Genomic DNA, 27749 nt, shown 5'->3' with positions numbered 1-27749 from the left:
GTATCTTATGATAAGCTGTAGACCACACTATCTACTAAGAGTGTTCTCATCTATATTATTCTTAGCCATCTATTTACCACCACAGACCGATGCTGGCACTAAGACCGCACTCAACCAACTCTATAAGGCCATAAGCAAACAAGAAAATGCTCATCCAGAAGCGATGCTCCTAGTGGCCGGGAACTTTAATGCAGGCAAACTCAAATCAGTTTTACCACATTTATACCAGCATGTGCAACCACAGGAGAAAAAAAACTATAGACCACCTTTACTCCACACACAGAGATGCATTACAAAGCTCTCCCTCGCCCTACATTTGGCAAATCTGACCATAATTCTATCCTTCTGATTCCTGCTTACGAGCAAAAAATAAAGCAGGAAGTACCAGTGACTCGCTCAATACAGAAGTGGTCAGATGACACGGATGCTACGCTACAAGACTGTTTTGCTAGCACAGACTGGAATATGTTCCAGGATTCATCCAATGGCATTGAGGAATACACCAGCTCAGTCATCGGCTTCATCAACAAGTGCATCGACGACGTCGTCCCAACAGTGACTGTACGTATATATTCCAAACAGAAGCCATGGATTACAGGCAACATCTGCATTGAGCTAAAGGTTAGAGCTGCCGCTTTCAAGAAGCAGGACACTAATCCGGACGCTCTTCGGATGTGGCAGGGCTTGAAAAATATTACGGACTACAAAGGGAAACCCAGACGTTAGCTGCCTGTTGACGCGAGCCTACCAGACGATATAAATGCCTTTTTATGCTCGCTTCGAGGCAAGCAACACTGAAGCATGCATGAGAGCACCAGCTGTTCTGGATGACTGTGATAATGCTCTTGGTAGCCAATGTGAGCAGGACCTTTAAACAGGTCAACATTCACAAAGCTGCAGGGCCAGACGGAAAACCAGGGCGTGTACTCAAAGCATGCACGGACCAACTGGCAAGTGTCTTCACTGACATTTTCAACCTCTCCCTGACCAAGTCTGTAATGCCAACATGCTTCAAGCAGACCACCATAGTCCCTGTGCCCAAGGAAGCAAAGGCAACCTGCCTAAATGATTACCGCCCCATAGCACTCACATCGGTAACCATGAAGTGCTTTGAAAGGCTGGTCGTGGCTCACATCAACAGCATCCTCCTGGATACCCTAAACCAGGCCTGGGCAACTCCAGTCCTGGGGGCCTGATTGGTGTCACACTTTTGCCCCAGCTAACACATCTGACTCCAATAATCAACTAATCATGATCTTCAGTTAAAAATGCAGCTAGTTTAAATCAGGTGTGTTTGCAAGGGATGGGTGAAAAGTGTGACACCAATCAGGCCCCCGAGGACTGGAATTGCCCAGGCCTGCTTTAGACCCACTTTATTTGCATACCGCCCCAACAGATCCACAGATGACGAAATCTCAACAGCACTCCACACTGCCCTTTCCCACCTTGACAAAAGGAACACCTATGTGAGAATGCTGTTCATTGACTACAGCTCAGCGTTCAACACCATAGTGCCCACGAAGCTCATCACTAAGCTAAGGACCCTGGGACTAAACACCTCCCTCTGCAACTGGTTCCTGGACTTCCTGATGGGCCACCCCCTAGGTGGTAAGGGTAGGCACAACACTTCTGCCACGCTGATCCTCAACACGGGGGCCCCTTAGGGGTGTGTACTTTGTCCCCTCCTGTACTCCCTGTTCACCCATGACTGCGTGGCCAAGCATGACTCCAACACCATCATTAAGTTTACTGACGACACAACAGTGGTAGGCCTGATCACCGACAACGATGAGACAGCATATAGGGAGGAGGTCAGAGAACTTGCAGTGTGGTGCCAGGACAACAACCTCTCACTCAATGTGAGCAAGACTAAGGAGATGATCGTGGCCGAACAGGCCCACATTAACATTGAGGGGCTGTAGTTGAGCGGATCAAGAGTTTCACGTTCCTTGGTGTCCACATCACCAACTAACTATCATGGTCCAAACACACCAAGACAGTCGTGAAGAGGGCGAGACTGAAAAGGAGACTGAAAAGATTTGGCATGGGTCCCCAGATCCTCAAAAAGTTCTACAGTTGCACCATGGAGAGCATCTTGACCGGTTGCATCACCACCTGGCATGGCAACTGCTCGGCATCTGACCATAAGGCGCTACATAGGGTAGTGCGTACGGTCCAGTACATCACTGGGGCCAAGCTTCCTGACATCCAGGACCTATATAATAGACGGTGTCAGAGGACAGCCGATAAAATTGTCAGAGACTCCAGTCACACAAGTCATAGACTGTTTTCTCTGCTACCGCACGGCAAGCGCTACTGGAGCGCCAAGTCTAGGACCAAATGCATAGTCACTTCGTCCCTATCTACATGTACAAATTACCTCAACTAACCTGTACCCCCGCACACAGACCCCCTGTATATAGCCACGTTTTTGTTATTTTATTGTGTTACTTTTTATAATTTTTTACTTTAGTTTATTTGGTAAATATTTTCTTAACTCTTCTTGAACTGCACTGTTGGTTAAGGGCTCGTAAGTAAGCATTTCACGGTAAGGTCTACACTTATATTCGGTGCATGTGACAAATAAAGTTGGATTTGATTTGAAACGTAGGACTAGGAGTTAGTGTTGTGCCAGCATACTGTGTCTATTCCCATAAATCCTTGTGAATTGTATCTTCCAGATGCTCAATCTGTTTGTGGCTGTCATCATGGATAACTTTGAGTACCTGACTCGAGACTCGTCTATACTGGGGCCTCATCATCTGGATGAGTTCATCCGTGTTTGGGCTGAGTACGACCCTGCTGCCTGGTATGTGTCCCTCTCCCTCCCTCCCTTCAGCCATCTGGCTGGCTGGTGCTCCTACTGTGCCTCTATGCCCAGTCAGAGAGATATCTAGTATTACAGCTGCTAGTATGGAGGGGACTGCCTAATCCCTGCCTGATACTTTGTGACTTGCTGACAATCCTCCATGTAGTGTCATGTAGAGGGTACGGTATGGTAGCATACCTCCTAGTACCCTGTCAGCCCTCTGATGATCATTGTTATCTTGAAGCTGTCCTGAAGTTGTTGTTTTTATATCTGCTTGTTCTTTTTGCAGCGGACGGATTCGCTATAACGATATGTACAACTTGTTACGAATTATCTCACCCCCTCTTGGCTTAGGGAAGAACTGCCCTAATAGGGTAGCGTACAAGGTTAGCAACCCCAGAACATTTCCTCCACTAGGGTGCTTTGTGTTCCTATGCCAAGAGACTTAAGTGAATGGCTGTGCACCAATGACTCGCCTACACACTAGCACCCGCCCTTCCAGACTGACTGGCTTTGGTTAATGATGCCAGACTGGAAACAAAGCTTTCAAAGCCATGTTAAACCCCAACTCTACCTGACATTGGAATCCCTATGTAATGCTTACTTTATTTATGATGTGTCGAGGTATGCAGTGAACACATTCTGGTTGGCACCTGTTCCGTCTCCTATCTATGTACAGTTAGATTAAACATTACGTTTGGATGTTTAGTCCTAAATTGATTCAGATCATGAACACGTCTGAATCGGATCAACGTCTTTACGTACTGTAATGTGTTTTGGGGATCCTAGACGTAAAAGTTGTAAAGAGAAAGGAGGGCTTTAATTCATTGAGATTTTTAAAAAAGTCTGGCATTGAAACCTTTGTTTCCGTGCTTCTGGTGAACCCTCCCTGGATGTCTCTCAGCATGCAGAAGCCGTCATCCACACTACGTACAATGCTGTCGTTCTCTCCCCATCAGCATCCTGTGTGTTCTTCTTCTCACTCTTCCAGACTCACTCTTCCATCCCATGTCTCCCCTCAGGGATCTGAGCAGCTCACTTCCTCCTGAGCTGAGTTCACCACCGCACCGATGCATCCCTGGTCCACCGTGGCCAAAGATGGCATCCATCTCCATGTCGCTACTGGAAATCTAAATAACACAGATTTCTGTTTTTGTTTTTTCCTATTCATTTTGGTTTCTTAAAAAAACAACATTTTGTTCCTTTCCTCCTCTAACTTTCCATCCTTCTTTATTTGGCTTTTTGTTTCCTACTCTGTGAAGTGGCCGTATCAAGTACCTTGATATGTATCAGATGCTCCTCCACATGTCCCCACCCTTAGGTTTGGGAAAGAAATGTCCGCCAAGAGTCGCCTACAAGGTAGCCACTCCCTCTGCTCGACCTGTCTTCCCATTGGCTGGCTTGACCTCCAGCCAATCTCTGTGCTCTGCAGTGTTCCCTTGTTTCTTTAGTTTGTTTTGCTAACGCTCTGATCTCTTTGGTGTAGCCCCTTCCCTCCCCTTCTTTTTTTGGGCATAGCTACTTTATTTGGAGCAAGCTCAGCCTGTGAGGTGATGTCCACTAAGGCGGAGAGATAGACCATGAGACGCATACGGTATCCCCACTATGTGAAAACGTGTTACTAAGTATTTAGTAACATTTACGGTAGTGGGTGTCAAATTCCTTAGGATAATAAATACATAATAGGTTTTCATATAATCCAGTCTCTGTAATTGAAAGGGCAACCACCACTTTCCAACCTCATGTTATTATCTCCAGCACAATACCACTGTCTACATATGTGAAAACGCCACATTTCTACTTTCTGTAGAAAAATATATAAAGGTAAAAAGTTATACCTGATGACATCATCATTTTAAAAATAGTGATTTTCAAACACTGTGAGATTTGCGGTGACATGGGGAGGAAGAAAATACCCTCCGTCTGGCAAGAAACTTGCTACAAGTTGAGAAAATGACCGTTTTTGGGGAACTTTCTTCTTATCTTTTTAACCACAGATCACAGAAACGCGGCGTTTTCACCTATGTAGAACTGGTATGGTGCTGGAGATGGTGATTATGATGTTGAAAAGTGTCGGAATTGTCCTTTAATACATCCAACACAGCAGGCATGCGCAGATTAATTCATGGAAGAATATTTCGATTTAATTCTACAATACACACATATTCAACCAATCCAGGACTGTCCCCAGATTTAAATCCTTTACCAATCAATCTGTTTTATAGGAAAGGGGTTTAGTATTGCTCTCCCTTACCTTATCTCAGTCTATCCCCTGAGTTTACCCACTAGGGGTTTTTCGGTTTTGTGGGCCAGTGTGTGTGGCTTCTGTTGCTTTCCTGTGTGAGAAATATGTGTGCTTTACTCTCTGTCTGTCTTTCTATCTTTCATTCTCTCTCATCCTGTCGTTCACCTCTACTTTCTCTCTATGGATTTGTGTGCACATGTATGTGTGTGTGTCTCACCCCTCCCCTCCTCTCCTCTCTCATTCTGACTTCTGTCGTACTTTTGCACCGCAACTGATAGTAGGGGAATGCTTTTTTGTGTTCAGGGGAGCTCAACTCTACCACAATAGCTTAAACATCAAACATAGTGCTCTGTATGCATATAGTGGTGTAGATGTCATCTCTTTTGATAAGCAGTTCAGGTTATTTGGAATGGACTGTGTGTGACACATGCTTTTTCTGTCGATGCTAGGCATTGGTTCTCAAGATGTTTATGACTTGAGCAGCGTCATACCTTTTTACCTCAGTTTGATTGTTGGTATAGCAACCACAGAGTGGAGCTCCTGAGATCTTTGAGGCACTTCCATGGTTATGCGTACATGCCCTTTCTCACTTTTATTTCGATCAATGTCAGTCTTGCACCGGTGCACTTTGACTTGCAGCATAGTGCATACTGTAGCCAATAGCAGTGAATGTGAATGTTTAGTTTGTCTCCTCTTTGTACTCATTGAGAAAGCTTTTTGTGTGCTGTAGGGGCCTCTGTGAATATTACCAGCAGCACACAGACTGGTTTCTCCTGATTGGCTGATGGTCTGGATGAAGTGTTAACAGTAGAAGTGTGTTTCTAACCTCCTCCTCCGTCCACACATTCTCTCCAGCGGCTAGTCAAGATGAACATGCCCATCGCTGATGACAACACAGTCCACTTTACCTCCACTCTCATGGCGCTGATCCGCACGGCCCTGGAGATCAAACTGTCCTCAGGTGAGACCGCCCTTCTCTCTCTCCCTATCCTCTGCCCCCGCCCATGTCCCCCCTTCCCTGTCCCCTCTCCCTCCTACCCTGTCCCCTTTCCCTCCTACCCATGTCCCCTCTCCCCCCCTACCCATGTCCCCTCTCCCCCCACCCTGTCCTCTCTCCCACCCACTCTGTCCCCTCTCCACCCCTGTGTGATACATGATAGGCTAGGTGCATACCTATCATGAGGCCGACTTGATGACTCAAGCAAAAGCAACAAACACTAGTTGTAAATGTTAGATTTAGCCATCCATCACGTTGTCCTCCCAGACAGACAGAGACAGACAGAGACAGACAGAGACAGACAGACAGACAGACAGACAGACAGACAGATGTTGTGAAGTCCCCTGGATGCGTAGCAGGGACATATGCTGCTTGTTTGTTGCTTACAGAAGGTTTGCATTAGTAGATATGGGTCCCATTTGGTCTCATTAGGCTGCTCTGTGGTGGGGTTTGTGTTTAGGGCCTGTGCTGCGTAGTTGAATGACGTCACAGTGCAGTATGCTTTTCTCTAGCTTCACTGCTCACTGCCGCTTTCAATAAGTTATTCTCTCTCTGGTTCACCTCCACAATGACTCTGCAAGCTCATGTTTACTTTTCTGTCTTAATCTTTTGTTGCTGTACTTAAATTAGATAATTGTGTGTATTTGATGCAAGAATATTCTATTTTCTCTTGCGATCTTCTCCTTAGGGATGGTTGCCCAGCGTCTTTCTGATGCTGAACTGAAGAAAGAGCTCTCTACAGTTTGGCCAAGCCTTTCACAGAAGACTATGGATCTGTTGGTTACACCACACAAACGTAAGCACCTCTGCACGGCAGTCCTCTCGGCTCCTTGCTTCATGTCACTGATATATTTCATCTTTACAAGAAGGATACCTGGACTGTCTGTGATTCTGTTTATGCCACATCTTAAAGTGGCAAGCCCCAGAATCCTCACTCTGAAACAACATAAAAAATGTGTAGTAATTTAGCAGACACTTATCCAAAGCGACTTACAATTAGTGCATTCATCTTAGGATAGCTAGATGAGCCAACAACACATCACAATCGAATCAAGTACATTTTCCTGTGAGAGTCATTTAGGATACTCTTCAAAGAGGTAGGGTTTCAGATGTTTTCGGGAGATGGGCAGGTCCTGACTTTAGGGGGAGGCTTTTTCCGCCATTGGGGTGCCAGGACAGAGAAGAGGTTTGACTGGGCTGAGTAGGGGTGGGAGGGCCAAGAGACCAGAAGTGGTGGAACGTGCTCGGGTTGGGATGTAGGGTTTGAGCATAGACTGAAGTTAAGAGGGTGCAGTTCCCATTGCTGCTCCGTAGGCAAGTCCCTGGATTAGGACCAGCGCCGCTTCCTGTGTGAGGACAGGTTGTACGCTACCAATGTTGCAGAACATGAATCTGCAGGAGAGAGTCACTACTTTGATGTGTGCAGAGAATGACAGGGTGTTAACCAGGGTCATGCCAAGGTTCTTTGCACTCTGGGAGGGGAATACCGTGGAGTTGTCAACCATGATGGAGAGTTCTGGGAGTGGGCAGGCCTTTCCCGGGTGGAAGAGTAGTTCCGTTTTGTCGAAGTTGAGTTTGAGGTGGTGGGGATTTAATCTGGAGAGAGAGGGGAGAGTGATGTCAAGGCGTAGGGTAGTTCTGTGTGACTGGGAACAGTGGACTCAGTAGGCCGAGTGACAGAGGAGCAGATGTCTTCAACCTTTTTTTCAAAGTGGTTGACAAAGTCATCTGCAGAGAGGGAGGAGGGAGGGGATGAGGATTAAGGATGAAGAAGAAATAGTTTCCTAGGGTTGGAGGCAGAAGCTTGACATTTAGAGTGATAGAAGGCAGCTTTAGCAGCGGATACAGAGGAAGAAAAGGTAGATAAGAGGGACAAGAGACCAGAAGTGGTGGAACGTGCTCGGGTTGGGATGTAGGGTTTGAGCATAGCCTGGAGGTAAGGAGGTGCAGTTCCCCTTGCTGCTCCGTAGGCAAGTCCCTGGATTAGGACCAGCGCCGCTTCCTGTGTGAGGACAGGTTGTACGCTACCAATGTTGCAGAACATGAATCTGCAGGATGATAGGTCCTCCAGAAGCTTAGTTTTCCTCCGTTTCTGCTCAGCTGCTCGTAGCCCTGTTCTGTTAGCACGCAGTGAGTGACTCAGCCATGAAGCGGGAGAGAAAGGTAGGGCTGGCTGGGAGGAAAGGGGACAGTGAGTCAAAGTATGCAGAAAGGGAGGGAGAGTAGGGTCGAAGATGCAGAGTCAGGTGACAGGAGGGAGAATGATTTAGCATAAGGAAGAGAGAAGATGCGGCAGCGCATGACCATCTGGGTAGGGGCTGAGTCTGTGGGGTTGGAGGAGAGATGGAGAGAAAAGGAAACAAAGTAGTGATTAGAGACATGAAGGGGGGTTGCAGTGAGATTAGTAGGTGAACAGCCTCTAGTGGAGATGAGGTCATGCATATTGCCGGCCTTGTGAGTGGGACGTGACTGAGAAAGGGCGAGGTCAAAAGAGAAAAGGAGTGGAAAGAAATGTATTGAAGCTGAAGGTTAAAGTCGCCCAGTATGATGAGTGGTGAGCCATCCTCAGGACATGTACTTATCAAGGTGTCAAGCTCATTGAGGAACTCTCCAAGGGCACCTGTTGGGTGATAGATGACATCAATGTTAAGCTTGAGTGGAGCAGTGACAGCATGGAATTCAAATGAGGAGATCAACAGGTGAGAGAGGAGAGAAGAGAAAATCTCCACTTGGGAGAAATGAGTAGTGCGCCACCACTGCGACGACCAGATGTTCTCGGACTATGAGAGAACATATAGTCAGATGAAGTAGCTGGAGTAGCAGTGGTGTCTGGGGAAATCCATGTCTCTGTCAGGGCCAAAAAGTGTAGGGATTGAAGGAGAACATACACTACGGGTCAAAAGTTTTAGAACATCTACTCATTCAATTGTTTTTCTTTATTTGGACTATTTTCTACACTGTAGAATGATAGTGAAGACATCAAAACTATGAAATAACACATATGGAATCATGTAGTAACCAAAAAAGTGTTAACTTCCCTGGGATCGTTCGGGACGCTAGCGTCCCACCTCGCCAACAGCCTGTGAAATTGCAGGGCGCCAAATTCAAAACAACAGAAATTTCATAATTTAAATTCCTCAACCATACAAGTATTTTACACCATTGTAAAGAAACACCTCTCGGTAATCCAACCACAGTGTCCGATTTCAAAAAGGCTTTTCGGCGAAAGCAGAACATATCATTATGTCACAAAAAGCAGAAATATAGATAAAATGAATCACTAACCTTTGACGATCTTCATCAGATTACACTCACAGGACTCAATGTTATACAATACATGTATGTTTTGTTCGATCAAGTTCATATTTATATCCAAAAACCTCAGTTTACATTGGTTCCATGTTCTGAAATGCCTCCAAAACATCCGGAGAAATTGCAGAGAGCCACATCAAATAAGAGAAATACTCATCATAAACTTTGATGAAAGACACATGTTTTTCATAGAATTAAAGATAAACTTGTTCTTAATGCAACTGCTGTGTCAGATTTCCAAAAAGCTTTACGGCAAAAGCACAATATTCAATAATCTGAGTTGTGGAGTCAACAAAAGTCATAAATAGCATTTAAATCTTCACTTACCTTTGCTGATCTTTGTCGGAATGCACTCCCAGGACTCCCACTTCTACAAGAAATGTTAGTTTTGTTCGATTACATCCATATTTATGTCCAAATACCTTTTGTTCCTGCGTTTAGTTCACTATTCCAAAGGCACAATGCGCGAGTGCAAAATCCAGACGAAAAGTCAAAAAAGTTCCATTACCGTTTGTATAAACATGTCAGACGATGTTTACAATCAATCCTAATAAATCTTCAATAATATTCAAACCGTGTGACCGCGCAGTAAACAACTGGTTGGCCACAGCCTAGTCCACTTGTTGAAACAGCTCTTATTCGACCCCCTTCCACAATAGAATCCTCCAACAACGTTCTAAAGACTGTTGACATCTGCTGGAAGCCTCGGGAAGTGCAATCTGGCCCCATAGACACAGCATATTGGATAGGCAATCACTTAAATGAAACTACAAACCTCAGATTTCCCACTTCCTGGTTGGATTTGTCTCAGGTTTTCGCCTGCCATATGAGTTCTGTTATACTCACAGACATCATTCAAACAGTTTTAGAAACTTCAGTGTTTCCTATCCAATACTACTAATAATATGCATCTGGAACAGAGCAGCAGGCAGTTTACTCTGGGCACCTTATTCATCCAAGCTACTCAATACTGACCCCCTGTCACCAAGAAGTTAAACAAATCAAAATATATTAGAGATTTTTCAAAATAGCCACCGTTTGCCTTGATGACAGCTTTGCACACTCTTGGCATTCTCTCAACCAGCCAGATGAACTCAGCCTTATTGACTGCAGATCGGCAGATTCAAAAGCTGCTGGAGACTCGGAACTCCACATGGGTTGTGCACACAGGATACATTAAATTAGATGGGTTGCAGCTATGGAGTTGGGAGCGTCTGTAAAACCTACAGGGAGAGGAGTTACCTGGGATGGGAAACACACACATACTTGGCAAAGCTATAAAATAGTAAAATGAGATCATCAGAAAATAACTAGGTAAGATACTCAAGTGAGAGAGTGGTGTGGAGCCTTCCTCACTTTCCTTCCTTCTTAGGTCAGCACCTAGTCACAGAAAACCATACAGCCATTTTCCACCCAGGGAGAGGGCTCACAAGTCAGAAATAGCGATGAAGTTAATCACTAACCTTTGATGATCTTCATCAGATGGCACTCATTGGACTTCATGTTACACAATACATGTATGTTGTGTTCGATAAAGTTCATATTTATATCCAAAAATCTCATTGGCGCATTATGTTCAGAAATGCATTGTCTCAAACAAATATCCGGTGAAAGTGCAGAGAACCACATCAAATTACAGCAATACTCATTATAAACATTGATAAACGCTACAAGTTTTAAACATAGAAATAAAGATACACTTCACCTTAATGCAACCGCTGTGTCAGATTTCAAAAAGGCTTTACAGCAAAAGCACACTCACAAAAGTCAGAAATAGCATTAAAATTAATCACTTACCTTTGATGATCTTCATCTGGTGGCCAAAAACCTCCTTTTTGTTTGCGCGTTTTGTCCACTAATCTGAATGCTCAAGGCGCATGCACTAAGTCCAGACAAAAAGTTTTTAAAAAGTACAATAAAAGTTAATAGAAACATGCCAAACTATGTTTAAAATCAATCCTCCGGTTGTTTTTGTCATAAATAATCAATAATATTTAAACCGGACAAACGCTTCGTCAATAGAAAAAGAGAAACACGAAAGGCATGTTCCCGATCAGGCGCATGGCTGATGTCTGGAAATTTCCGCTGGCCACTGATTGAAAGTTCTGTATCTCCCTCATTTTTCAGAGTAAAAGCCTGAAACAATGCCTAAAGACTGGCCACATGTAGAAGAAGCCACAGAGCTCGTGAACTGGGTCCTAAGTCTTTGTATGGTGGATAGGCTTTCAATGGAAAAACAGCCTTTCAAAATAATAGTACTTCCTGGTTGGATTTTCCTCTGGTTTTCGCCTGCCATATCAGTTATGTTATACTCAGACATTATTTTAACAGTTTTGGAAATTTGAGAGTGTTTTCTATCCAAATCTACTAATGACATGCATATCCTATCTTCTGGCCTGAGTAGCAGGCAGTTTAATTTGGGCACGCTTTTCATCCAAAATTCTGAATGCTGCCCACTACTACCCTAGTGAAGTTAACTAGGCTACTAGGTAAAAGACAGAAACAATTCAATTTCCCTAGCAAGACAATACTAACAGCTTCTAATTTAATCAAAAAATATACTTGCTGCTCTTGTAAGAGTTGATCCCCTTCCAAACTGTAGATGACACACAGGTTGTCATAACATGTAGGACCTTTGCTCTCACTTGGCCGTCAGTTAAGATTCCAGTCATCTGCTTTGTCTCCACTGACATCTTGTGGCAGGATCTAAGCATCTCACCTGAGAACAATGGCATTTTAAACAGATACTTCTTCTCTCCTTCTTTCAAGCCTGGCATGCAGCAATTTTCTTCAAACAGCTAAATCCCTCTTTGTTTCAAGTGATACCTTTGGTTCGACTGAATAGTATTAGCGATAAACTGGCATCAGAGAGTTTGGATGAGACCAATACAGATGGATGAGATAATGGATAAGTCAGAGGTTTTCAGAAGTTTTCATCAACCACTCCCCTGTGTACCTCTCTCAGCCAATGAGCTTACTGTTGGGAAGGTGTATGCAGCCCTGATGATCTTTGACTACTACAAGCAGAACCGAGCCAAGAGGCTCAAGGAGCAGCAACAGCAGCAACAGCAACAGAATGCTGCCGGCTCCCAGGTATCACACACACACACACACTATTGCTGATGCCCAGGAGGCATAAATTTCACCCCTGGATGAAAATGTTTCAAACATCTCCTAACAAAACTAATATGACTCACATTTCCAGAATTTTGATTGACTATATTCTGGAGGCAGAGACCTGGATCAATATTGTGCATGTTCAGTATGTTGAGCATCTTGCCGTCTTTCATCCACAGGGTAAGGTGGGGGCTCTGTTTAAACCAATACTGCCCCTGACTTACAAGCAGGAGAAAGAGAAGGAGAAGGCCATCAACAACATGGAGTCTCCCTGTGAACTACTTCCTCAGCCCCAGCCTCAGGCCCTACCTAGACCCAGCTCCACCCTGCTCAACAACATGGAGCCTCCCTGTGAACTACTTCCTCAGCCTCAGGCCTTACCTAGACCCAGCTCCACCCTGCTCAACAACGGAGGCACACTGTGAGTTCACTAGCATGCGTGTCTCAAACAATCCCGATTTTTTTGGGGGTTTACATTTATGACAATTGTAACTGTGTTTTGCCTTTGACAAAGACTTGTGGCAAAGCCGTGACGTTAACATCAAAGTTAATACAAAACTATTTTAATTTACAATCAGTTAGTCATTGTATGACGACTAACGTCTACATTTACTTATGATTAACAATTCAGGCCAGGCCATGATGGCACCATGAAAGGATCGTCCTCCTGGGTGTCAGAGAAGTCTAGAGAGGTCCACAGACCCAGGAATAAGACACCTGTCCAAAGGGGCCAGTCTGAAGATGTCCCAAACACAACCCTTCCCCAGGTACTGTAGCCATTCCAGACTGCCCTCTGCTGTATTACAGACACATGAACATCATGGCCTTCGCACACATGAACATCATGGCCTTCGCACACATGAACATTATGGCCTGCGACCTGCATGTTCTCTCCTGATGTATCTGTTCCTAGTACTTAACTTGACTGGATATACTTATCTGTATGCAAGCACGTCTCTCTCTCTCTCTCTGTCTCTGTGTGTGTGTGTGTGTGTGTGTGTGTGTGTGTGTGTGTGTGTGTGTGTGTGTGTGTGTGTGTGCGCATGCGTCGTGCTTATGTGTGTGTCTTATGTCCTCCAGGAGTCAGTGGAGATGAGGAAGATGGACACCAGTGACAGCACAGTGCCTGGTCCTGGGTCTGGACTGGAGAGCCAGGGGAGGGCTGTGTCCATGCCCCGCCTCAACGCAGAGCTGCAGGTAAAGACACCCTAAGACATACACATCATTTGTGAAGCATAGCAGATGCGGCATGCCATGACTAAACTATATTGGAGAAAGCATGGTTGCATTTTGTTACACATCAGTGGCTATACTGCGGGCAGATTACTATGGTCAGGTGGCTATCTTTGAGGGGTTCAATTTCAGCCAATATTACTGCAGTATAACTGCTGAAAAATAACAAAAATGAATCCTTCAATTCGTCCCAAGAAATATAATCAGCTCCTCATTTCCTGAGTGATATTTATGTTGATCGATTGTTGCATTTAAGTGCATTCCTTTCAGAGGCCAATTAGAATAGATGTGTGTTGATCCTACTTTTAGTGCACAGAAGAAGTCCTGAATAATTTGATTAGAGCCTGGAAGACCGCCAACTATTTGTCCTGTATCGTTTTTCCTCTGCTGCCAACAGAAGGAAATACAAAAATTATAGTGGCTCAAAATGGTTGTGGGTAGAAAATGAAAGGGGTGATCCCTCATGCATTCAGGGAGGAAGAGAGTAATCATGTTACTATAAGATAGAGAATGTAAAGAGGGGGATAAATTGGATGAGAGGAGAGGGAGATTGCTTCGTGACCTGCTGTCTACTTTTTCTCACTTTTTCTAACGAGGGCAGGAAATCCTTCAACAAAGACAATTAGAGTTGGCCTTTCTGAGATGGCTTGCTATCGTTAGAGTGAAATGGGGAGGCACGTAGTCTGAACTCTACCCTGAAACAGACTGATGGATTTCACTCTCTCTCCGGCTTGGTTTTCCATCGCTTAATTAAATTGTTTCCCTTTTTGGGGTAATGCCTCATTTCCCACTCCCTGGCGATGCCAGACCGGATCAGGGCGTAAAATCTCCCAGCCAGCCTGCCTCCACCTCCTCAACATCCTCTTTGTGCAGTATTGACATGTGACACCCAGGGCCGACATGAACCCTCACCTGAATCCCAGTGAGAAGCTAAGCCCAAATCTCTTTATACTGGAGTGCCGGATGATAAGAGGCAATAGATGTTGATTTAGTGGTTTCAGCACCTCTTAATATGGATTAAACCTTTTTGATTCCCTAGGGGCAGCTCTACCCCATAGACTTGCCCTCTGCTAGATCAGAAGCTTGACTCACAAGAACAAAAGCTAAAGAGCCAGATATGTTTTCTAGGATATCTTAGTATTCATGGTCTAGGAATCTAGGCTAGAGACGGGGGCATTGAGTATCACAAGACATGAAGACCAGTTCTGTCTGATTGGAATGGGTAATTCTGTCTTATTACCAGGTGCTGAAACACAATGAGATATAACCGGTTTATCCTTTCTATAAAAAGGTGTGCTGAACGGCAAATGCCCTCAGTGGCCCTTCAATCATAATTATGTCATATTTACAAAGGGATCACTACTTTTTAATAAGCATGTAATAACACCACTGTTATTTTCCTGCTACTTCTCCACTATTCTTTGTCTTAACTGTTCAATGTCACCCTCTCCGTCTGCACCTCGTTTTCTCTCCTGTCTCTTTGGCTTGATGCCTTCCGATGATCCTCCTCCTGGTTCTCCGCTGTGTGACAGAGGAGCCAGTCACGCCACTCCCCGGGGACCCTGCTGGCCGTATGTACCCCTTTCTCCGGTCCCTCAGTATCTCCCCTGCACCACATCTTCTTTGTTTGTTGATCCCAAAGTACTAGTATGTCTAAAACTAAATTATATTTTGTATTATCTAGCCGTGCAGGTGTGTAAAATGCTCGGTCCCGCAAGCATATGCTTCTGCCGTATGGTCCGTGTTTGACACTTGGTCGTACATTAAGAACCCAGTCTACATGTTTTCTGTTCTGTCGTATACAATATGGGAGATATACCGAGTGATTTTAGGATAAGAGTTAAGCTCGGTGTAAAACTTGAAATCAAAGGCCTTGCCAGGTGAAGTGCATCTCATAGAGGAGGCTTTTCCTTTCATCATTCTACGGGGACTGAACAACACTCATTAAAACACATCTGCCCACTCCAACCTGCTCTTAGATACCAAGCCTATGGAATTGGTAAGTAGTAAACTAGTGATCAGATGGAGGTGTTTTGAAGAGAGAAAAGGTCTGCTGCTACAGGTGGAAACATTGCTTCTGTTTCCCCTTTTATGCTCTTATCCTCAAGCACCAACTAAGACTTAGGGAAATTGGTAGCCGTGTCTATGGTTTTACCAACAGCAATCTATCTAGGTGAATATATTTGTTGAGGACATTGACCATGTGAGTCGTATGTTTTGCAGCGAGGCTCTGTAGGACAGATGTGTCTCCACCTGGTGGAAATGGTGTTTCACAATGGAATCGGTGAGGCGCATACGTCTCCTTTATCCCATACGCTCAGTTCTCATTTTCCGATCAGCATTCCAGTTTGATAATCACAATGATGATTACAATTTCCAGCTGGATTACGAGTTCACTTTGAAAACCGATTAGAGAAGAGATCAACATCTGTATAACAGGTCTCGTTTCACTCAGCTTAGCAGCGATGTAAGTTTCCATACACTAGTCAGTGATCCCTCTTCCTCATTGGTTCCACACAGCCTGTTCCTGACTGCAGCCCGATGAAGCGCTCTGCGTCCACCCATGCCCCACAGCGCCCCCAAGAGGCGAACCTGCGTGACTACACCCTGGAGACGCCCAGCATCCAGGAAAGGCCTCACCACCACCACCACCACCGCTGCCACCACCGTAGAGAGAGGGACAAGAAGCAGCGGTCACTCGACAGGACACCAAGCACCGCTGGTTAGTGCACAAACACCACACACAGACACGCATACACAATGACACACACTACAAGTACACACACACACACACACACACACACACACACACATCAAAGATGGTGCTCAATCGTATTCTTGAAACACAGGGTAATATTATTTTTGCCAGCAATGCCAATCGTGTTTTAAATGTGCAATGTTAGGGATCACTTTATCGGTGAGGTTAAAGGGGGTCTTGTTATGTATGTTATATGAGTGCCCACCACCAATACCCTGATCACGAAATGTGTGTGTTTGGACCATGAGAGTGAGAAGCAGACCATAGCCCAGCCAGCTGGGGCTCGTCTATAGAGATCCGCTCTGGGCGGTTAGAATGGAGCTCTGCAGCTGGCCTTTATCACAAAGATAAAAGGGACTGACAGACATGCACACCCAATGACCTGCTAATAATGGGCACCTCTTGTCTTAGCAGGGCAATGCTGGGGAGAGGAGAACTTTAGGGGAGAAAAGCCTTTGGTGTGGTAGTAGTCTGGCCTTTGTGAGTGTTTAAGAATCTTCTCTTTCGGAGTGAGGTATAGACTGGGTTCAATCAGCGGTTGAATGGGGCTTAAGAGGTGAATTGGGGGGGGGGGGGGGGGGGGGGTTACAGTAGGTTGAGGCCCGGTTTGAACATAAGGCTAGGGTTAGGGTTAGCTTTATGCCAAGATTATGGTTAGGGTTATGCCCTTACCCTCAACCCCAACCCTAACCCTGGCCATAACCCTAACCCTGGTGTGTATTCCTAAGGTACACCAGGAGACCCGGCTGCAGAGCCCTCGTCTAGAGACAGGGTGCAGGACCGCGGCCGCTCCCATGAGAGGAAGAACCACTCGACGGCGGGAGAGAAGCAGCGGTACTACTCCTGCGATCGCTACGGCAGCAGGGAACACTGCCACACCACCAAGTCTGCCACCACCAGCTGTGCCACCTCCCCCAGCGAGGTGCAGGACCCCAGCATCAACAAGCAGGTGGGAGGGCATTGGTAGGGTAGGATATGGGCAGGGCAGGGCACAGTATGGGTACGGCAGGATATGTGAGGACAAAACATGACAGGGTATACTGTAGGCTTGGTATGATATGAGCAGAGCATGGGAAGGAATCAGGTACGCAATGAGAATCTGAACAATACACACACTACACATTATCAGTAAGTATATGTCTGTCTGGTTTAGTACAGCACCGTGTATTTTGTGTGCAACTCTCTTGATGAGGATCTGTCTGCTTTCTCTTTCTGCCTCGGCTGAAACTCAACTTTCTCTTCTTTCTGCCTTTAGTACAACCACTCATGGCCTTTCAATTCTCTTTCCACTCTTCTTCCTCTTATTCACCATTTTCTGTCCATTTTGTCTGTCATCTTCTCCTTTCTTTTGCTGACCTGTCCTCCTTGGTTGTGTCGTCTGTCCTCTCCCACTGTCCTCTCTCTCCTCTCCATCCAATGTTGGTGTCTTTCCCTTCCTTCTGGTGACCATGACCTCATCGTTTTTATTGTTTTAAATTGCTTTGTCCAATTTTCATCTAGGGTAGTGGTTCGGTTAAATGCAGCCCAGTGATGATGACCTCAGGGGCTAGCACACCCAGCCGTGGACGCAGGCAGCTACCCCAGACCCCCCTGACCCCCCGCCCCGGGGTGGCCTACAAGACTGCCAACTCCTCCCCTGTGCACTTTGTGTCTGCCCAGTGTAGCAGTGGCCTGCCCACCCTGAGTCCTGGCCGGCTGAGCCGCGGGCTGTCTGAGCACAACGCCCTGCTGCACAGTGGCTCCTCCCACATCCCCTCCCCTGTCACCCGCATCAGCTCTGAGCCCTTCCTGGGTTACAGTCACAGGGAAGCCCATGGCCAGGGCAGTCTGTACTGCAGCCTCCGGGACGAGCTGCTGAGCCCCTATGCTGCCAGAGCACGCTCCCCTCGGACCGCACTGCCTCAGATGGGGCCGGGGCCCCTCCACCTGCCTCCGCCACCCCAGCAGAGCCATGCGGTGCCCAACGGATACCACTTCACCTTTGGTGGTATTGGCAACGCCAGCCCGGAGTCTGGCTCTGGCGCCAGGGCACCCAGGTACTACCACGAGGCAGATGAGGATGAATGGTGCTAGCATGGCTTTGAACAGATGTTTTTATTGCATTTTTTTAGGAATCGTGATGAGTTTTATCATCTTTTTTTGAAGGATTTAGTTTACACTGTTGCTGTATGTAAAGCTAATGGGAGCCAAGGAAGGGTTGGGATTCATTTGAATGTGAACAAAGCAGCACCGTTTTTAGTAACTTGATGAAAATGAAATTGGATGTGGATTCGGTGAATTGTTGGTAATTGAGTTTGATCCGACTTTGTCTTATGCACTGAAGACAGTGGCATGTTTAATTGAGGGCACTTTTGCTTTGATTCTTTATCAAACTGAATTACTTTGAGAACATCCAACTTAAAAAAATGCTTTACCTAGTCTTGATAGTGACCCAAATAGTGACATAAGAAACTCTACTACAGTTACTCACAATAGAGATGGGCGAGTAGCAGGCCTCTTTGCTAACTCTGTGATGAGCAGGGGGACACCCATGTATTGTTTAGTATCTGTAACAACACGCGATAAGGAAGTAGTCCGAGAGATTTATTCAAACTTGAAAGGCACTTGAAAGTAAAACTGCACAACAGCTATTCTACTTTGCTTTGGGACTCTTACCATTCCATGATATAAAGGGATTTACAGTAGCCTAGCCCTTTATATGACATTCCCTTTCTGTCAGAAGATACAGCCTGATCGAATAGAGGGATCGATGTTGTCATTACAGACAGTGATTGTTGATTTGTTACTGTTTACCGTTGCAAATTTCACTACTACTACTTCAGAGAAATGAGGAGAGGAAATGAAATGTGATGGGTTTTATATACAACTATGGTATATGTTATCTTTTCATTGTGTGCATATTTTGTATCTTGTAAAAACAACTTTGTTTATGTAAATTGCTTCAAGTTTGCCATCATTTCAGGTTGAATGTTTCTTACAGACGGTCTGCTTCAGATGTTTAAAACAAAGTGCCTATCCTTTTAGACATGCTGTAGTAAAGATGCAAAGTCAAACCCGTTTCTGTAAAGCGTCAACACTTAAGTAGTTATTTGGTAGTTCTGCAGGAGAGCAAGATGTACAGAAAGCCTTATCTGAGAAACATAAACTTTTCTTCAAGAAAAAGAAATGCTTTTTAAATGTACACTATTAATTAACCTATGATTGCTGATCATTTTCACAAGTGATTTTCCTTTTGGTAAATATATTTCATCAATTTGAGTGGGGATGACGAAGGTTGGGGCAAAATCATCGTATGAACACTTAACAAACATGAAAACTGCATTAGTAGCATATAAATCCAGTTAGGAAGACACAATCAGAGTAACACTGCATGTTTAAATCATAAACCTGGTCCACAACAGTTATGAAGATGCAGTAGTGTATAGTCACTTTCCTGGTGAGGTTAGTCAACTGCGAAAGCATCGCAAGCTACCATCTGTTTCAATGCTATAACTGCAGAGTTAGTATAGAACATAAGGAATCTGATGAGAAACAAACAGGGTGCACTTTTTGGATGGATGTGCTTGAGAAGCAGAGATAGATGCAGATCCCTAATGAGTGTATACTCTGAGTCGAGCCCCTGGCACCAGCACACTGTACCCCCCTGTGTCTCCCCATTGGCTCAGACCCCTCTATGTTAAGGTTTTAGCCCGTCAGATATAGCATAAATATGGTTCACACTTTCTAGCGTTCTATCTACCCAGCCATGGTAACCGATAATGTTGATGGTTCACATCTGCTTCAGATAATATATGGATATTAATACAATATAAAACAAAATTAAATGTGTTTCCCTGGGATGGATGATCTAGTGCTTGGAAGAGTTTCGTTTCTTTTCTATTCTACATTGGTGGTGGAATGTGGCACGGTGTGCTGTTTAAGGGATGCTCTACTCCAGCAAAAGTGTTGCTCAATTACTGATAGTATTGGAGATACAGTAAGCGGGGCCAGGTGTTGCAATGTCTGCACACTCGTCGGGGTTCTGTACTGCATATTTCCCAGAAGCAGGGTTTTGATGACAGAGAAAGTAGGGCTATGCAACAAGAGGACACTACGGTCATATACTTCATCCATATTGTAGCTTTACATGCGGAGATCTCCAGATTCATACTACAGCATGATTGTGACCAAATCTTTATATATAAAAAAAAAAACGTTTTCAAACATGTATAAAACATGTATTTTAAAATGCGTACGGCACAACGAGTTGAAGCAGAAATGAAGAGGATATTTAGAAATACAGCAACTTTATATATTTGCATGCATACAATTTACCCACGTTGACGATGTCAAAAGGAAAAACTTGTGTCTTAAAAAGTAAGTAAACAATGTCATACTAATGGTTATCTGTTCCATGTTAGGTCACCTAAGAGAGGGGGGGTCAGTCCAGAGGAGGGTGTTCATAAACATTAAATAAAATGTAATGGTAAAAATGATCCACATTCTTGTACAGGTACCTTCAATTATTTCCCCTTGACATGTTGCCGTAGTGGGTAAAAACTGAAACGTATACTATCAGTCTCTTCCTTCATCTCTACGGCCTCTGTACTATTTCAAAAGAAACATATCCACGCCAAAGTCTCTCACAGTTGGTTGCCAAACATTGAACTGTTCCTATTTCTCTCTCTGCATACCAACTGCAGTGTACATGTGGCTGTTTTCTGGAGAAAATCATGTTTGCATGTTCTGATAATGTATGTGCATGTAAAAACTGTAGTACTTTTTTTGATACCATGTATTCATTTCTTGTTCATTTTTATTGATCTTTGATATATATATATACATATACGGTATATATATATATATAATCTGTGGGGTTTGTTGGAAAAAATTACTTTATATAAAAATAGTATTGAACAATGATGATAGTTCCAGCCATGCAACAGAGATGGAACATTCCTTATTTGGGTCTGAGTTTTTGTTGCCTGATTTATGTTTATTGGACAGAATTTGAATTCTGCAGTTGTTTCTACATTTACATTTTGTATGAAGCCAAGTTCCTTGATTAAAAAATAAAAAAATGAAACACACAGGCCTCAATATGTATAATAGCTGTAAAATGATTTGTTTATTGAATAAGAGAACAGTTGATGTCCAGTGAAAGTATAAGAGAGGTGTTTGACTTATTAGGATGGGTGAAGGTGTCTGCTGTGCAATAAGTTGTCAATGGCGCAATGTTATTGGTGGGCAGCCTACAGTAGGCGGAGACATTCCCCAAAATACACAAGGTGGAACATCCCGGTGATGCTCAGGTTGCAGGAAACAGTTGAAGCATCTACTGTCTTGAGACTGCCTAAAACAAGACAGCAATTTACAGACAATGGTACATTTTTAATCATGCGATTTAAAAGTAATGAAAGTAATTTGACAACCTAACATAGATATTCAAATTAATTTTGTTTTGTTATTTTTGTTGTCATTGCTGTTGTGTATAAAACGGAACAAGAGCTATGTTATCTCCCATTAAAATTATTGAATTTATCGTAGGCTATTTACTATCATGGAGCTGCTATTAAAGATACTCAAAAGGATACGGGCTCGTACATCGTTAGGAAAGGTAAGGTCGAGGTCATCAATGTATCACACACCTTTCTTCGTTGATTTCATTTCTCTATAATTTTCCATTTGTCGTGAGACTTCAAACTTTTTACGTGAATTGGGTCTCGGCAAATGGTCTCAGCAGGTGTCTGAAGAAAGAATCTCTCCTACAATTTTCAATCATAGAATTAAACATTCTGTGGACAGTTATAAAATGGCCCCTATCTCTGTTCACCAGTTTTGACATTGATATTCACCATGCAGTAATACCATACCCAACCACTTGGAGCAGCTGTTGGTCAGTTTTAGTCAACTATATTTTCACCACAATCAAGGGAAAGGGGGATACCTAGTCAGTTGTACAACTGAATGCATTCAACTGAAATGTGTCTTCCGAATATAACCCAACCCCTCTGACAACCAAACTGGAGGCCTGCCTTAATCAACATCCACGCCTTCGGTGCCCAGGGAACAGTGGCTTAACTGCCTTGCTCAGGGGCAGAAGAACATATATTTTTACTTTGTCACCTCTGGGATTCAATCCAGCAACCTTTCGGTTACTGACCTAACACTCCTACCAAAGCATGTATTAATCGATATCCACATCTTCGGTGCCCGGGGAACAGTGGCTTAACTGCCATAACCCCAAAACGAATGACTCATTAGCCAGCCCTACTCAGTTGTTTGTGATTTTGTTTTCATGGAGGACTGATTGGGCTCATTGATTCGAGTTGAAAAATAAATGCTGTGCTCATGGAATAGACCTACACTTTGATACCTTGATAATGTGCAGCTGTTTGAAGGGCAAATCCACAGATGAAATAATAAAAAACCGTGGCCCTGCCTCTGTTTTGGTAAAAAGCTGAGGGATGGGCCTGGAGAATATAACTACACTCAGTGTCACACCCTGATCTGTTTCACCTCTCTTTGTGCTTGTCTCCACCCCCTCCAGGTGTCGCCCATCTTCCTCATTATCCCCAGTGTATTTATACCTGTGTTCTCTGTCTGTTGCCAGTTCGTTTTGTTTCGTCAAGCCTGTCGGCTGTTTTTCCCGTGCGCCTTTCTGTTGGTAGTTCCTGTTTTCTAGCTTTCCTGGTATTTGACCATTCTGCCTGCCCTGACTGAGCCTGCCAGTCGAAACTTGAAGCTGTTGACAAATAACAGCTATTCTGTCTTGCCAATGCACAGAAAAAACAGCGAACTGTATATTATTCATGTTGTCGTTCAGCCACGACTCTGTGAAACATAAGACATTACAGTTAATGTCCCATTGGTAAGATAGTCTTGAATAGAGCTCATCCAGTTTATTCTTCAATGTTTGCACGTCGGCCAATAGGACGGATGGTAGAGGCGGGTTACCCACTCGTCGACGAATTCTATCAAGACACCCGGACCTGCGTCCCCTGTATTGGCGTATTTTCTACATGCGAATGAAAGGGACTTGGCCCTGGTCCGGTATCTGGAGTAAATTCTTCGCGTCCAAGAAAAAAATCTTCATCCAGTTCGAGGTGAGTAATCGCTGTTCTGATATCCAGAAGCACTTTTCAGTCATAAGAGATGGTGACAGAAACATTATGTACAAAATAAGTTACAAACAACGTTAAAAACAAACAAAACAGCACATTTGGTTAAAATGGCAGCCATGTCCTCCAGCGCTATTACTAATCACTAATTACTGATATGTATTTATTAAAAAATTGTACCCCCTTTTTCTCCCCAATTGTTTGTAGTTACTATCTTGTCTCATCGCCACAACTCCCGTACAGGCTCAGGAGAGACAAAGGTTGAAAGCCATGTGTCCTCCGAAAACACAACCATGCCACACTGCTTCCTAACACAGCGCGCATCCAACCCAGGAGCCAGACACACCAATGTGTCAGAGGAAACACAGTGCACCTGGCGACCTAGTTAGCATGCACTGTGCCCTGCCCGCCACAGGAGTCACTAGTGCACGATGAGACAAGGATATCCCTACCGGCCAAACCCTCCCTAACCTGGACAACGCTAGGCCAATTGTGCGTCGCCTCATGGACCTCCCGGTCGCGGCCGGCTGCAACAGAGCCTGGGCTCTGCGATGCCACCAGAGACTCCCGCCACCCGGGAGGCCCTTGATATGTATTTCTAATCTCTTCTGTTATTAAAGGTTTGATCTGTGACAGCGGAAACAAAGTAGTTCCAATGATCAACTATGTGTTGTATGGTGTGTACGTCTTTTAATAGTATAATCAACTGGCCTGGGCAGGAACCTGATCTGTTTGCTCTCTGTTCCCATATCAAGTCATTATGTACAGATCAAAGGCTTTGTGCTGTCTGGGTCTGAGGGGCACCGCTCCAAAGCCAGACTACTGAGGCCTGAATAAAGTAATGAATGTCATCCTGGTTTGATAACCATAACTATGTGTCCAGGGGAAAATAACGTCTGCCTGCTTATTGGATGTCAGGACAGCATTATATAGGCCAGTCCAGGGGCACCTGGTGGAACTATGGCTGAGATTACTATAGAAACTGTATGTTCGGTGAAACCATGAAAGAGCTCAATTCTCTGAGGGATTGTCAGATTGAGTCAGAATAAATATAGAATCCGTTTGTCAGGGCTGTCTGTGTTAGACATGCTGGACAAAACAATTCGATTTTTAGGTTACTCAGTTTGGAAACCAGCAGTAGTGGCTGGAGTAAAAATGTCTTCACAGTTTTGGAATTTGCTGTAGGCCAGGCCTGTGTTGATTATGACACTGTTATGCTTGGTGAAGGAGTGTAATGGGAGTTGCTCGTAAAACTTGACAGTATTTGGCTTTAGCCATCCAGCTGTCCCAATGTCATCCTCCTATCATGCCTGGCTGCTTAGGTGGCCTATTTGGCGAGCTGATTACTAAGTGTTTGAGTAGACAAGATAATTACAGTTCTGCTGTTGTCAGAATTCTACAAAATGTTATATACTGTGGCTAAGAATGAATAAATGCTCACTATGTCCTTGGTCACCTGTGTGAATTTTAAGCATGTGTCAGGAACTCGAGACAGTGTTTAGAGTAATTAACCTTGCCCCTGTGGAAAGAGCATAAATATTCTGAAGCATTCCACTCTATTGTTTACAGTTGGTTTGACTATTTCCTTACTTTACTTTCAACTGACCTCCATAGCTAGCCCCCTCCCCAGGGACACTGGTTTGTGTGGGTGTGTTAACTTAAACCCTCCCCAACCTGAATTATATTGCTGTCTCAGGGTCTCGATCCTGACGTCAGCGACCTGGCTTTTCAGAGACTAGTCAGAGAGCTGTGAAAAGCTCTACTAAGAGCTACGGTGTCTTTTTGATTACAGACTGAATGTCCAGGCCGAGGATATCCAAAAACAACAGTTGGCTGAGCTGAGGTGCTGAATGGATTTAGCCTGGCAGAGTCAGACGGGCTGGTATGTTGGAGATTAAGGGAGATCTGTTGCAGTTAACAATATTTCCTTGGCATCATTAACTAGCTCATTGGGAAACATGAAATTCCAAATAGCCTATTTCATATTCAACCTTGAATTCAGATGCAGCAATTTATAATTTTTCACGAATCGGTTTAGGCAGAAAGGAATGACATACATTGTACTATTGTGACCTGGCTGCCTTGTTGCTCAACCTGATCTCAGAGCATTTCCTATTATTCTGTACAAAAATCTGAGACACTCTATATAGTATGTTACAAATGAAAATTCATATTATATGTTATGAATTGTAGCTAGATGGCAAATGTTAGCTAGCTTGCTAATGTTAGCTAGGCTAGGGGTTAGGGTTGAGGTTAAAGTTAAGTTTAGGAGTTAGGGTAAAGGGTTAAAGTTAGAGTTAGGGTAAGTGTTAGCTAAAGGGTTAAGGTTAGGGGAAGGGGTAGCTAACATGCTAAGTAGTTGCAAAATAGCAAAAAAGTAGTAAGTAGTTGAAAAATAGCTAATTAGTTCAAATTGTCCATGATGAGATTGGAACTTGCAACCTTCCGGTTGCTAGAAATTCATGTTATACGCCAATCCATCAACCCAGACCAACCATTTGCCTTTTGTTTTCGCCTTAAAAGTAACCGTCTGCCTCCCGGGTGGCACAGTGCTGAGCCACCAGTGACTTTGGGTTCACGCCCAGGCTCTGTCGCAGCCCGGCCGTGACCGCGAGGTCTGTGGGGGCGACGGACAATTGGCCTAGCGTTGTCCGGCTTAGGGAGGGTTTGGCCGGTAGGGATATCCTTGTCTCATCACGCACTAGCGACTCCTGTGGCGGGTCAGGTGTGCACGCTAACCAGGTTGCCAGGACACTGTTAAGAAGCAGTGCGGCTTGGTTGGGTAGTGTTTCAGAGGACGCATGGCTTTCGACCTTTGTCTCTCCCGAGCCCGTACGGGAGTTGTAGCGATGAGACAAGATAGTAACTACTAACAATTGGATACCACGAACTTGGGGAGAAAAGGGGGTAAAAAAAAAACTTAAAAAAAAAAAAAAAACGTTAATAAAAAAAAAAAAAAGCAACCGCCTGTCTTTTGTAACCATGCCAAACGTAACATATCATACTAAATGAGTAATGCGAAATGCTCTGAGACCAAGTTGAGTTGCTCTGAATATACCACATGACATTTCATATTGGTTACAACATTGAAATTAACGTAAAACTTCAACTTAAATACAATGACTTAACCTGACTAACAGGTTTTTACATAAAAATAATTCAACAAAATCATCAGAACTATGAATATGTTGAAATTACGTTGAAATTTCTACATAGAAGTATTGGGTGGTTGAAATTATGTTGAATTTCATATTTGATAAGACATATTCACATGGTATGTTTCAATCAACGGCATGCCATCAACCTGAAAAAAGAGATATATTGAAATAAAATGTGAAGCCTGTGGTGGTTAATTTCTTTACTATCAAATGAGGAGAGACAAACGTCAATAATATGCCAGGTCAATACAACACACACATATAAAGTGAATCAATTCAGTGTTCTACGATAATGATGTCTGGTCGACGAATCACCCTCAGATGATTCGTTGAAAGCCACGAGACAAAGGTACAAAGGTCTTTTATAGCCAAGATACACCCCCTTCAGTCTACATGACAAACAGATGTATGTAATGGGACACAAGGTTAAGATTTGTATGAAAGATACTTATAATTCACAGTAGACAGTATCTGCTGTAAAAACTGTTCTCATTGTATAGAGACCAGGGTCTGGCCCCAGAGTCATCTCTCCCTGGTACCTTATAGAACAGAAACATTAACTCACGCTATGGAATGCGGTCTCTTTAGGTTTATCACCCAAAGACATCATAAATCTTCTATCAGTGTTAAATCTCCCAGAGGCCCATCCTCAGTAGAACACACACAGTGTTCTAATAACCCCTTCTTCTGTTGCATAAAACAACCATTTGATGCAATAACAGTATAATAACATAATCTTGTCATTTCTCCCACAGGCCACAGTTCAACAATGTCTGTGTGAACAGTGACTCCTACTGGTATATATGGGTTAATGCACTTCAGTGAGAACAAGTCTAACATCCAGGTTCCTATGTACCCTGCTTAGTATTGGAAACAAGTTGTCTTTCTTTCAGCTGAGCTATCATGTCAACACATTTAAACATTGATCAGCTTCCATACTAACTTGTGTAGACTGCCTAAATAGCATTGAAAATGTAAAGTAACCCCTCAACTTTTGTTACACAAGATGGATTTGAAATA

General features: G+C 44.0%; 1 protein-coding gene across 1 annotated transcript in view; it reads left to right on the top strand.

Annotated features, from left to right (window-relative positions):
- The window catches only part of LOC139389871 (voltage-dependent N-type calcium channel subunit alpha-1B-like), a 143263-nt gene extending 121779 nt beyond the window's left edge, over window positions 1-21484 (top strand). Inside the window, exons 38-49 of the mRNA XM_071136869.1 lie at window positions 2682-2809; window positions 3099-3195; window positions 5910-6015; window positions 6740-6847; window positions 12329-12456; window positions 12660-12901; window positions 13112-13247; window positions 13561-13677; window positions 15246-15284; window positions 16234-16435; window positions 17200-17420; window positions 17972-21484. Of these exons, the coding sequence (XP_070992970.1) occupies window positions 2682-2809; window positions 3099-3195; window positions 5910-6015; window positions 6740-6847; window positions 12329-12456; window positions 12660-12901; window positions 13112-13247; window positions 13561-13677; window positions 15246-15284; window positions 16234-16435; window positions 17200-17420; window positions 17972-18544 (2097 nt within the window). The 3' untranslated portion in view covers window positions 18545-21484. The remainder of the gene's footprint in view (window positions 1-2681; window positions 2810-3098; window positions 3196-5909; window positions 6016-6739; window positions 6848-12328; window positions 12457-12659; window positions 12902-13111; window positions 13248-13560; window positions 13678-15245; window positions 15285-16233; window positions 16436-17199; window positions 17421-17971) is intronic.
- The last annotated feature ends 6265 nt before the right edge of the window (window positions 21485-27749 follow it).

Source organism: Oncorhynchus clarkii, chromosome 30, assembly GCF_045791955.1.
Source record: "Oncorhynchus clarkii lewisi isolate Uvic-CL-2024 chromosome 30, UVic_Ocla_1.0, whole genome shotgun sequence".
Lineage (NCBI taxonomy): Eukaryota > Metazoa > Chordata > Actinopteri > Salmoniformes > Salmonidae > Oncorhynchus > Oncorhynchus clarkii.
This window is presented reverse-complemented; position numbering and strand designations above follow the sequence as displayed.